At 53.8% G+C, this 12,552-nt stretch overlaps 1 protein-coding gene across 3 annotated transcripts in view; it reads left to right on the forward strand.

Annotated features, from left to right (window-relative positions):
* Positions 1–12,552, forward strand: part of ACTN1 (actinin alpha 1) — a 94,666-nt gene that overhangs the window by 58,213 nt on the left and 23,901 nt on the right. For all 3 annotated transcript variants that reach the window (XM_008138916.3, XM_008138917.3, XM_008138918.3), the window contains exons 4-7: positions 4,784–4,870; positions 6,808–6,895; positions 7,466–7,544; positions 11,483–11,564. In XM_008138916.3, coding sequence (XP_008137138.1) covers positions 4,784–4,870; positions 6,808–6,895; positions 7,466–7,544; positions 11,483–11,564 — 336 coding nt within the window. The remainder of the gene's footprint in view (positions 1–4,783; positions 4,871–6,807; positions 6,896–7,465; positions 7,545–11,482; positions 11,565–12,552) is intronic.

A 12,552-nucleotide genomic window follows, 5' to 3' on the forward strand; every position in this document is an offset into this window, starting at 1 on the left:
CAGATGCCCTCTGGGGCGGGGGAAGTGAAGGATGTGTGAGTTGGGCCAGGGGAGGGCCGTAGGGGTGGGTGGGGACTGTGGAGAACTGGGGAGAGCACCTCCTTCTAAACGGGGCAGCTGCCACACAGGTGTAGCCGATGGCTGCCTGGTGGGAATCCAGGCCCAGCACTGCTAGATCTTCCGTGTTTTCAAAGGAAGCCAGAAACCCAGGTGTTCAGAAAGGAAAATTTAACTATTTATGAAAAAAAAAAAAATGTGTAAGACCTTGTGCACCAAAGGGAAGGAGGGAGAGAAGAGCATGTGCTGAGTTCCAGATCTGAGCCTGGCTGTAGATGCACATGGTTGAGTGAGTACCACCAGCCTCATTTCACTGTCAAGGACGCGGGCTCAGAAGAGTTGCTGGAGTGGAAGCGTGTAGTGCTGTTGATCCCGGGCTCCGGGCCAGGCTGCCTCCAGGTGGCAGAGCCGGGACTGCACCCGGGGGTTCGGTTCCAGAGCTGAGGTCTAAACCTCTTCCCATCACCCCAGGCACAGCGTCCTCCCCGCAGGGGCCCAGGACAGAGCTTCCTCCACGTGCGGTGGCCGGCCGGGACGTGGCGGGTCAGGGTGGCTGCGCTCGCCTCAGCAGAGGGGTGGGACCACAGACCGAAACCGAACCACCCCCTCTGACCTTGGGAAGTCACTTAACCTTGCTGGCCGTGGTGTTCCAGTTCCTTTCCCACAGGCCTCGCTTCTCCAGAGGTTTCTAAAGGATCCCTTCAGATGAGATAGCTTGTCTTCTCACTACTCCCCGCTTTGAAATCGTCTCTCCTTCCATGCTGAGCTCCAGGATCGTGCGGGGAGGCCGCTCTGCTGAGCCAGGAAACGAGATGAGCTCCAAATGGGTTTTGTGCATTTTAACGAAATGGATTTCACTGCGTAGACGATACAATAAAAGGCAGTGGAGCGGGTCCCCTGCAGTGAGCTCTTCCTGGGGCGTGGGGTGGGCGAGACGTTGCTGGTTGGCCTCACTGAGGAGCATCCTGTGCTGTGGGGACCAGGTGGATGGCAGCGGGGAGACCCCGGACCTCTGAAGGGCTGTCACTTGGTGCTGGGCTAGACTCGGATCGACCCTAAAGCGCAGGACCAGCCCGGAACGGGGACCTCTGGGCAGGCTGGTTGTGGGTTCCATGCGGAACCTCCGGGAATGGACAGGGCTCTGGGGAGGCTCCCTGTCCCCGAGATGTTCAGATGGAGGCTGGGGGCAGCCCCGGGGAGGGGTTCGTGTGGATACTTCAGATTGCTTGTATGATCCTCGATTCTGAAGTTTCTAGGGTCATGGGGCTGGGGCTTCACCTGGGTGAGTGGGTGGGATTTCGCCAGGTGAGGGGACCTCGGCAGGATTCTTTTTCAACCTTTCGGGCGGGGAAAGCATGACGGCTGTGGGGGCCAAGACCCGGGGTGGAGGGGGTGGTGCCGCATCGGTCTGGAGGTGGTGACCCCGGGGCTAGTTCCGTCCTGTGGGATTCCTCCGTTAGTTCATTCTGCTGCCTGAACACTGTACAGATGGCGGTACCCCGGGGGGCCGAGAGGGGGGAAGGGAGAGCCGGTTTCGAGTAAATCCTAGATGTGGGCAGCTTCATAGCTACTGTAGACCAGGAATGGCGGACACGTGCCTCCACTCCTCCCCACACTCACGGCCGCATTGTTAACCGGTCCTCGAGGTGTTCCCCGCGGGGCCCAGTTCCCCGCAGCCTCCTGCCATGAAGCTTCCTGTGAGATGGGGCGTCCCTGCTGCAAACACAGGGGTGCCTGGGAAAGGACCCGCCTTTCTGGGGAGGGTCGCACGCTGAGGGGGATGGGAGTCGGGTGGGCGCTGGGGCTGGGGTGGGGCCCCCGCTCACTGTTCAGGGATCACACCCCTCTCTTCGCCTGTACTTGGCTCCTCTGTTTTCTGAAGGGAGGGACATTGCTTCTTTGGTGTGAGAATCAGTAAATAAAACCTCTGGAACCCCTGGGGGTTTTTCTGGGGAAGGAAGAGAGGAGTAAGTAGGCAAGACCCACGTACGAAGCTGCCTAGTCTTCATCCGGGTGTGGGGCCTGCACAGGGGGGCAGGCTGGGGGCCCAGGGGGGCCGCGGCGGGCGCGAGGGGCAGCACCGCCGCCTTCACTCCCGGAAAGGCCAACAGGCAGCATCATTACCAGTGGACCTTTTCCTGGACGTTAAACAAATTTCCCCTTGTATTCAAAACGCGGTTCGTAAAATTTTGTGGCTGCTTTTTTATGCTTTCCATATTACTGTGTAAAGATTTTCCCTAAGTCATTAAAAACCCGGGAATGTAATTTTAATGGCTGTGCTAATTATCTGTTTGTTGGGCACAGCTGTGCTCTGTTCCGGGGCGGACAGGCCTGCGTTTCCTCTGCCCATCCACCCCCCTGGTTAGTGTCCTCCAGTGTTCGTCCATTCGTCCATTCATTCATTCATTCATTTATTCATTCATTCATTCGTTCAGCAGATACTGACTGAGGGTATGCTCTCTGCCAGGCACTGTGCTGGGCTCTAAGCAGTGACGCAAAACAGAAAACATCATGACCCTCCTGGAGCTTATGTTCTAGAAGGGGCGAGAGGAAACACGCACATCCTTACATCAGATGGAGAAAGATGAAGTGGGGCGTCCAGTGGGTGGTTGAGGGAAAATTCAATGAGAAGGTGAAGGGCGAGCGGAGATGTGGAGAGGGCTGGGGAGAGCTGTGGCTGGAGGGGTGGTGGGAAGAGGGGCCGAGGGGCCCAGCGGCCCAGCCTGCCGTCGGCCTCGACTCTGAGTGAGGTGGGAAGCCACGGAGGCTTTGAGCAGAGAGGAATGGGGTCTGGGCATTTACTCAGGGAGGCCTTGTACTTGGTACGTTCACACGGCTTCTGATTTGGGGCCATGAGAGAGAACCTCGCAGCCGGCACCTTCGTACGACGCCGTGTTCTGCGCTGCACATCTGTGGCGAGGGGTGGATTCCTGGAGGTAGAATTGGCTCTCGGAAAGCTGAACAGCTTCGAGGTGCTTGCCCCTCTTGCCAGATTATTTCCCAGAAAGTGTTTTTTTTGTTTTGTTTTAGGCTAATATCCGCTTCCAGCCACGGTGCGGTAGCCTTGTTGCCATCAAGGCGTGTGTTTGCTTTTTATTTCTTTTTAACTTTGCTAATTTGATCGCTGGGAAAACGGTGTCTGATTTCTTTAATTACAAGTGAGACTGAACATCCTGTGAAGGGGTTATTCTATTTCATGCCTCATAAAGTGTCTATTCGTGTCCTTTGCCTGTTTATCTGTTGTGAATTGAGGCTTTTTCCTTATCAATTTATGTAAACGCTTTAAGTGTTACGGATATGAAACCCATTAGAAGTCACAAATGAAAGGGCACTTAAAAAAATCTCAAACCTTGACGAACTGAGTCTCCACAGACTCCCCCCCCGCCCCCCCCCCGCCCGCAGCGTGCTCTGCAGAGGCCTGGCTGGGCTGTGCTTGCTCAGGAACATGGTCGCACGGTGCTACAGCTCCCTGTGCCTCTAACCCAGGCCCTCCGACCAGGTCTGGGCCCTGCTGGTGTCTGGGGTTCTGGCAGGGGCATTTAAGGGCCCGGGGGCAGGAAGAGTTACATCCTGTCCCACGTTCACAGTGGACACGGCCCCTCCTTTGCTCAGCACCCCAGTGCAGGCTCTGCAGAGCCCCCCCCTCCGCCCTGCCCCGGAAGCAGCAGCGATGCCCTGTGCCTCCCGTGGCCAGACAGCAGCATGCACATTTTCCCTCCCTTCTCCGAAGGGAGTGAGACCTTAGAGCGTAATTTCCGTAATGGAATCCACTCCTGTTTAATGGGTGTGTGGGAAACAAACTCTAGTGGGCATTGGCTCGGGGAACCCTGGAAGTTGCCCCTTCTCCCGATTCTGTTGCGTCTCCCCTAAAAACGAGTGTTGCAGGTAAGACAAAAAAAGTAAGATATTCTTGGGGTGCCTCACGCTTAACCAGAGTACCTCACCACAGGGCCAGGTTACCGTCTGCTGGTCTGGAAGTGGGTGAGGGTAAGGAGTTTGCATTGGGTTGTGAGCTGCTCCAGCCCCAAGACTGTGCAAGTGGCTCCCTGTCTTAGCCGCTTCCAGACAGGGCTCACGTGTGTTTGTGTTGCCCGGCACAGAAAATATTACTTCATCGGATTTATAGCATTATTTGAAAAGTTGAAAAAGTGCTGCTTAGACTGAATTCAGGGGGTATCTCGTTACGGTCTGGAAGCGGTTTGACTTTTTTCTTTTAATTAAAAAATACCCAATGCATGGCACGATGCGGTTGATGTGTGAGTTAGTGGAGCCTGCAGGATGGCAGTGTGCAAACCGTAGTTAGGTGGGTGCTTTCTGGGGCCTGCACTGGCGTGATGCCGTGCCCAGAGGCCCTTAGCTCAGAGCCGCCAGGGCATCTGTGGTGGCTTAGAGACCCTCCCGCTCTCCGTCAGGCTGGTGGACACCCCTCGGGGTTAAGTCGCCCCCTTCTCTGTTCCCTTTCCTGATGTACCCAGTAGAATTGACCACACCCACCTTGTACCCCCAGGACACCCCTAGTCTACCACCTTGTGCCTCTGCGACTCCCCCAGATCATGTCACCTGTGAAGTGCACTTGCCCTAACTTTAAACAATATACGGACTTCCCTCCGGAGGTGGAACAGTGTGGTCTTTGAGTCCCTACACGGTGCACAGAGCGACGTGGGCGCTCGGGGGATGCTAACTCTGCCCCTCCCCTGCACGACCCATCCTGCTGCTGTTTTTGTAGAAATCGTGGATGGGAACGCGAAAATGACCCTGGGCATGATCTGGACCATCATCCTCCGCTTTGCCATCCAGGACATCTCCGTGGAAGGTAGGTCTTCTCGGTTCCATGACTTCCCCAAGCCCCCCTCCGGGCCTGGGCTCAGCCTAGAGGGCTCTCTGGTGTGGGCATTGGGGCCTGATCCTGGGCCACATCCTGAGCTTCTGACCCATTTCCAGCATCTGTCCTCCCTCCTAGTTTGTAGAGAAGAACTGTTTGAGGTGCTGGTTCCCACAGGCGTGTTGGCGCCAGGGAAACGCCCCACTTTGAGAAAGCCCGAGGTGGCTGTGGGGAAGTGCATTGGAAACCGCGCCTCGCTCTTGGATTGCTAAATCTTGAAAAGGTAGGGGACTAGCAGCCAGGAGGGCCTGCCTGCTGGGGAACGGACCCCAGGTCTTCCACTTTGCTCCCATAACACCCTCTGGTGGCCACTTTGTAGATCTGCAAGGGGCCACCACAGGTCAGTGATCTCTAAACTTTTTTTAAAAATAATATATTTTTATTGATTTCAGAGAGGAAGGAAGAGGGAGAGAGAGATAGAAACATCCATGATGAGAGAGAATCATGGATCGGCTGCCTCCTGCAAGTCCCCCACTGGGGATCAAGCCCACAACCCAGGCATGTGCCCTCAACCAGAATCGAACCTGGGACCTTTCAGTTCACAGGCTAATGCTCTGTTGACTGAGCCAAACCGGCTAGGGCGATCTCTAAACTCTTGATTCTACATTCCAGCAACTTTTGAGCTGAGATATGTGTTTATTTTGTCATAATTTATGTTTGTGTATTTCCAAGCGTATTATAAAATACACAAAAACAAATGAAAAAAAATAAGATGGGGGTAATATTTTCTTTAAAGTTTCCATTAAAATTAATTTAAAATATTTTTTTAAAAAATATATTTTAAATTAATTTTAATGGAAACTTTAAAGAAATCTTTGAAAGATTTTTAATGTAACATTTTAATGAGAACAGCGTGGACTAAATTGCTTTGTTACGGAAATCTTGGCTTGACTGCGATACAGCGATGTGAGGATCTAAGTTTGGTTTATAAATACTTAGTATTTAGGGTGGAAGTGGTTAAAAGATGCCCGCAGCAGTCACTTAGAGCATGGTTCTTGTTATTAATGGTAAATATCAGTCCATTTTTCAAGTAGCCTTGGTGAGTTTGATTTTTTTGGGCAGACTTGTCAGCTCCTATTAAACAGTTATTATTTTAATCTTGTAGCTGACAAAGAACTTGAACTGAGAGTAGAAACATTAGCTTTGCTGATTTTTAAAATTGTTTGTGCTTGAATTATTATGTTATCTTGGTAGGAATCGTTTAACGTCATTTTAAAATTTTGTGAATTGAAAGTCAATGAGGTCATCCAGGAAGCCACTTCACTCAGTGCTATAACCTGCAATTCACAGAAGTGAACACATGGGGGCAGTGTGGTTGGCAGCCCTCCTGTTCTGGGAGCTCCTGGGCCCCCTCCAATACCTACCTATTTGCCTTATCTGATAGACATGTGTTTGCTTCACATACACCAACAGAGTTGATCCGTGCATTAAATATAAGGAGGCCTTAGTTTTTAGATGAACACTCAACCTCAGTAGGAGTCCCAGTGCTTTCTTTCCCTATGGCGTGCACGCTCCTGTCTAGAAATTCCTGAATTGTAGATTTCGTAGACCAGTCGGTTGCCCACTTATTTTGTATCGTTACCATTTCTTGGATAGAAGGGAGCGACAGGGAGAGAGTCCGGAAGGCCGTCCTCTCAGCATTTCGGTGCGTGCTGCAGCTCGCTCTGCACAGCGTCCTAGCCGGCGTCTATGTCAGATAACTCCTCGGCCTTTGTCAGCAGCAGGGTTGGAATCTAGGGGGTCTTTGTGGGAACCCTCTATGTGAAGGAGCAGGGACCCTGTCGTCAAGATGGGGCCTCCCACGAGTCGGCTGCCCTCCCACCACCGAGCCAGCCCCTGATCTCTCCGCCCGCTTTGCCCTTCCACAGAGACCTCGGCGAAGGAAGGGCTGCTTTTGTGGTGCCAGAGAAAGACAGCCCCGTACAAAAACGTCAACATCCAGAACTTCCACATCAGGTGAGTGGCCGGGAGCCGAGGGGCGTGGCTAGGTCGGTCTCAGCCCTAGACCAGAGCAGAGGCCCCTGGGGAAGAAGTCCCTTTTCATGGGAAGGGAGTACTGCCGGCTCTCAGGTGCCCCCTCTCCCTGCCGGCTCTCAGGTGCCCCCTCTCCCTGCCGGCTCTCAGGTGCCCCCTCTCCCTGCCGGCTCTTAGGTGCCCCCTCTCCCTGCCGGCTCTTAGGTGCCCCCTCTCCCTGCCGGCGCTGCCTGGACGCAGCTACTGCCTCATTCGCCTGTGGTTGTGCTCGGGCTGCTGGGGCTTCTGGAACAGAGCAGACAGGCCATGGCCTTGGTATAGGGTAGCTGGGATGTGGCAGGTGCATCTCAACGTGCCAAGCCCCCTAGAGTCTTGACCCCGGCGCCTGGGGTGTTGGCAGGTAGGAATGTCCCTGCCCATCCTCTCTCCTCTGACTCCTGGTCTGAAGGGCCGTGTGTCCACCTGCGGGAAAAGGAGGTCCTGCTCAGTGCTTTCCCCGTAGTCAGTGTCCCCCCCCACTCACCAGCCCGCCCCCTTCTCTCCCCCGGGCAGCTGGAAGGACGGCCTTGGCTTCTGTGCCTTGATCCACCGACACCGGCCTGAGCTCATCGACTACGGGAAGCTGCGGAAGGTACGTGTGCTCCCCCGGCTGCCCACTGCAGCTCCCGGACGCCGGTCCCAGGGGGCAGGACTGGGCAGGACTGGGCAGGACTGGGCCCCTGTTCTGAGAGCCGGGGGTCAGTCTCCTTAGATTAGCCAAGAAGACAGCCTATTGAGGAGTTAGAGAAAAACACCTTCACTAGGGCTCCCTCAGGACCGTATGTGCACAGCATGTGTGTGCGTGCCCACACGCACAGCCCGCCGGAGAAGATGGGAGCCACCGCAGCAGTTTTGTGAGGTTGGCGGAATCGTCAGTGGCGTTTCCCCCTCCCATTTCCCGGGTTTGATAAGGTGGAGCTGTTACTTTCATAATTTAAAATACTGCGCATTCTTCGAGTCACGTATCCGAGCTGTGTCCGAGACTCACTGTGCAGTCCCGGGCGGTTCCCACGATGGGTTTGGTCTCCCTCAATCATGAGGTGTGGCTGCAGGATTTTCTTGAGTCAGTGTGTGGGGTGGGAGGGCAGGCAGGGGGGAAGATGGAGGCGGGTGTTGAGGAGACCAGGAGCTATGAGCTGTGTCTATAGCCTCGTGGTGGTTCTTAGTGTCTGGGCTGGTAAAAGGATGCTGGCCTAGACCTTGGAGACTGTACTTACCCCATCTTCCCTCTCAGTCCATCCTGTATCTCGCCCATGTGGCACAGGCATCCTGGGAAAGGCCATCCTGGAGCCCTCCCTATGCCCCCAATTGAGACCTGGAGCTCGGGTTGGAATGTTGCCAGTCTGCACTTGAGTCTCTTGGCAAAGCAGCTCCTAGGAATTACCACTCTTGTATTTTCTTTCTTTCTTTTTTTTCAGAGAGGAAGGGAGAGAGAGAGAGAGGTAGAAACATCAATGGTGAGAGAGGATCATTGATTGGCTGCCTCTTGCCACGCCCCTTACTGGGGACTGAGCCCACAATCCGGGCATGTGCCCTGACCAGGAATCAAACCATGACCTCTTGGTTCATAGGTGGACATTCAACCCCTGAGCCACACCAGCTGGGCTGTTCTTGTATTTTCCACTTAACTCTGACACGGGAGAGTGCAGTGTTCAGCAAAGACCCCCCCACCTTACCTGCGCCCCAAGGGGGCCCCTGCTGCTGCTCAGTGGCCGGGCGAGCCTCGATGTTGCCAGTGTGGGAGCTGCTCTGGCCATGCCTGGTGGCATCAGGCCCTGTGTTTCAGGGTGTGGGAGAGGGAGCTGCCAGAAGGGTTTGGAGCAGTGGTTCTCAACCTTTCTAATGCCGCGACCCTTTAATACAGTTCCTCATGTTGTGGTGACCCCCAGCCATAAAATTATTTTCGTTGCTACTTCATAACTGTAATTTTGCTACTGTTATGAATCGTAATGTAAATATCTGGGTTGGAGGGAGGAAAGGAGCAGATTCCCAACCCTCTGGGCAGCCCAAGTTGGGCCTGAAGCTCGAGGCTGGGGCCCTGCCCACCTGGAAAGGCCAACCCCTGAAGGAGAGTAGCCGCTCCTGGCACAGCGCGTGGCTGCGTCCAGGTGTACGCACCCCGGGCAGCCCTCCCCAAGCTGGTCTCTTGGGGGATAGGAAGGTCCCAGCCAACATGGCTCAGTGGTTGAGCGTTGACCTATGAACCAGGAGATCACGGTTCAATTCCTGGTCAGGGCACATGTCCAGGTTGTGGGCTCGATCCCCATTGTGGGGCGTGCAGGAGGCAGCTGATCCATGATTCTCTCTCATCATTGATGTTTCTCTCTCTCTCTCCCCCCCTTCCTTCCTCTCTGAAGTCAATAAAAATATATTAAAAAGAAAAAAGTGTCAGTTGTAAAAACTCCCCGAGCCATCTGAAAGCTATCAGGCCAAACCAACCAGGCGGAGGCCAGAAATCCTGAAGGTAGCGATTTTGTCTTTTAAAGGCATCGTCAGATGCCTCCTCACTGTTCCCGCTGCTGCATTTTTGTGACAGGTGTACATGTTTCTGTGTCCCTTTGTGGGTGTGCTGGGGTGGCAGCAGCCGGTTCATCCACAGCTGTTCCCGCCCCCGTATAAAACGGGACCACGCTAACCCTCCCCCATTCCATGGGCTCCAGGCACCTCCGCCACGTGGGAGCTGGGAGTCCCCTGGCCTTTATCTGATACACGGCCAGCTCTGGCCCCACTCTCTGTCCTTCTCTGTGTCTTTTCATTTTTCCCTGTTTCTTTAATTCAGTAGCATCAATAAAATCCAGCCCACATCCTAGCACAGAGCTGGTCCCACTGAATCATGGGTACTTTCATGATGGCATGGGGGAGCTGAGGGGCTCCAGCCAGGAGGCTCTTCCTTCCTGTACCTGCCTTCGGTGGGCGTGGGGGCCTGGTAGTCCCTGGGCACTGAGTGGGGCAGGCGGATGTGCACCCCTGGCCTGAGCCGGCCTGAGGCCCTGGGCGGAAATGACCTTCACAGCTTGGCAGTATTTTGTTTCATTCTGGAAGCGGTTGGAGACTTTCCCAGAAGAGTTCCACCTTCTCTGTTTTGAGCAATTTCTTCCTGAAAGCATCCCAAATGCATATATTTATGTTTCTGTTCCCTGTGAGTCTCACCTTGGCACACGGGAAAACCGGGTCCTGGGATGGCAAAACCAGCTTGCTTTAGATTATTCTGGGGAACCAAGAAGAGGGTGGGAGGTCCTACAAGGAACTCCCCACCCCCCCACTAAGTTGTGGGTTTTCTTCCACGTAAAAACATTTTTTTACATTGTAGTGAAGTATATATAACAAAAATTACCATTGCAACTGTTTCTTAAAATATATTTTTATTGATTTCAGAGGAAGGAAGAGGGAGAGAAGAGAGAGAAACATCAATGATGAGAGAGAATCAATGATCAGCTGCCTCCTGCACTTCCCCCACTGGGGATCAAGCCCACAACCCGGGCATGTGTCCTGACTGGGAATCCAACCGTGACCTCCTGGTTCATACGTTGGCGCTCAGCCATTGAGCCACGCCAGCCAGGCATTGTACCTGTTTTTAAGTGTACAGTTCAGTCCGTTCGCATTGGTGTGCAGCCGTCACCAGACCTCTTGGCATCTGGCACAGTGGAGTCATATGGTGACTCGATGTTCAGCTTTTTGAAGAACCTCCACACGGTTTTCCACGGCAGCTGCACCGTCTTGCAGCCCTACCAGTGGGGCACAAGAGTTCGATTCCTCCACATCCTCGCCAATCCCAAATCAGTTTTCTTGAGAAAGTAGCGGAAATCAAAATAGTCAGAAGGCTGTGGCTATTTGAGGGAGCCCAGGATTTCGTGGACCGTGACCACCGAAGTGGCAGGAGAGCTCCTAGTCCAACTCTTCAGTAACAGATGGGGAAACTGAGGTCGGGTTTCCAGTCCCGCTCGCTGGTGGCCGAGCTGAAACGGGAAGCCGAGACAGATGGCACCCGGGCCAATGCCTTGCTCTCACACTCACGTCTAGCAATTCTTCCTTAGGCTGCAGGCCAGTATTCTTACCCCCCGTTTCTCTGACAAACTAAGGCTTGAGAAGGAAAGATGGCATTTTTGTTGTTGTTAATCCTCACTGAGGATATTTTTTCCATTGATTTTTAGAGAGAGTAGAAGAGAGGATGGAGAGAGAGACACACACACATTGATTGGTTGCCTCCCGCACGTGCCCCAAGTGGGGCCGGAGATCGAACCTGCAACCCAGTCACGTGCCCTTGAGCAGGAATCCAACCTGTGACCCTTTAGTTCGCAGGCGGACGCTCTAACCACTGAGTCACACTGGCCAGGGCAAACGATGGTGTTTTAAACCCCCAGTCAGTGAGGCCAGGCGGTGAGGCCAGCCTTCACACCCAGAGCTGGCTCCTGGGCACCTACTGTGGACGGGGCGGTAGGAGTCCCCTCTGCCCCAAGAGTTGGTGGTCACCCCTGTGCGGGTCGCCGGTATCTTGTCAAACCTCTTTCTAAGCTTCCCTTCTCCCTCTAGGACGACCCCCTCACAAACCTGAACACGGCCTTCGACGTGGCAGAGAAGTACCTGGACATCCCCAAGATGCTGGATGCCGAAGGTAAAGGCGCTTTCTGTCTGGGCCTCCACCGCTTCTCCCACCTGCACCCCGTGGCCAAGGGGGGTGGGCCCCAGCAGCCCGAGGTGGGAAGGGAGAAGGCCTGGTCTATGGGGTCACCTGTGTGTCGGGGACCCCACAGTTCCCTGAGGTTGGGAGGAAGAGGGGACAGCTGGTGCTGAAGGCTGTTTCTTCGTCGAAGGTCTGAGGATGGTTCTCATCTCTGTCTTGGAGTCAGGGAGTGGGTGCCAGGGTGGAGCGTGGCATTCTTTTGCTGTAGGGGAGGGAAAACATCTTTCCCCTCTTCCCTCCTAACTTCTCCAGCGTGGGCCGTGTCAGTTAGACGGACACTGAGATGAACAAGAGAAAAGCAAACAAGGTTATTAACACATGCATTGCACACACACACACACACTCACACACTCACACATGGGCCGTGTCAATTAGATGGACACTGAGATGAACAAGAGATAAGCAAACAAGGTTATTAACACGTGCGTTACACACACACACACACACACACACACACTCACACATGGGCCGTGTCAATTAGATGGACACTGAGATGAACAAGAGATAAGCAAACAAGGTTATTAACACGTGCGTTACACACACACACACTCACACACACGGGCCATGTCAATTAGATAGACACAGATGAACAAGAGAAAAGCAAACAAGTTTATTAACACGTGCGTTACACACACACACACACATACACACACACACACACACATGCGTGCACGCACAGAGTAACCCAGGCGGGTGGTCTGTGTGCACACCTAACTTTGTAAGGGAAGGTGGGGGAAGACCAGACACTTATGGAAAAGCAGATGACTTTTTGGAAAGATGAATGGCCCTTTCAGAGACTAGGTGGGAGATGTGCTGGTTTGTAGCAGTATCTGTCTGTGTGTGGGGCCATTTTCAAATATATACAAAAGCAGAGAGATAAGTACAATGAACTTCCATACACCTGCCATTCAGACAGAAC

This window comes from Eptesicus fuscus, chromosome 5 (assembly GCF_027574615.1).
Source record: "Eptesicus fuscus isolate TK198812 chromosome 5, DD_ASM_mEF_20220401, whole genome shotgun sequence".
In the NCBI taxonomy this organism is placed as follows: domain Eukaryota; kingdom Metazoa; phylum Chordata; class Mammalia; order Chiroptera; family Vespertilionidae; genus Eptesicus; species Eptesicus fuscus.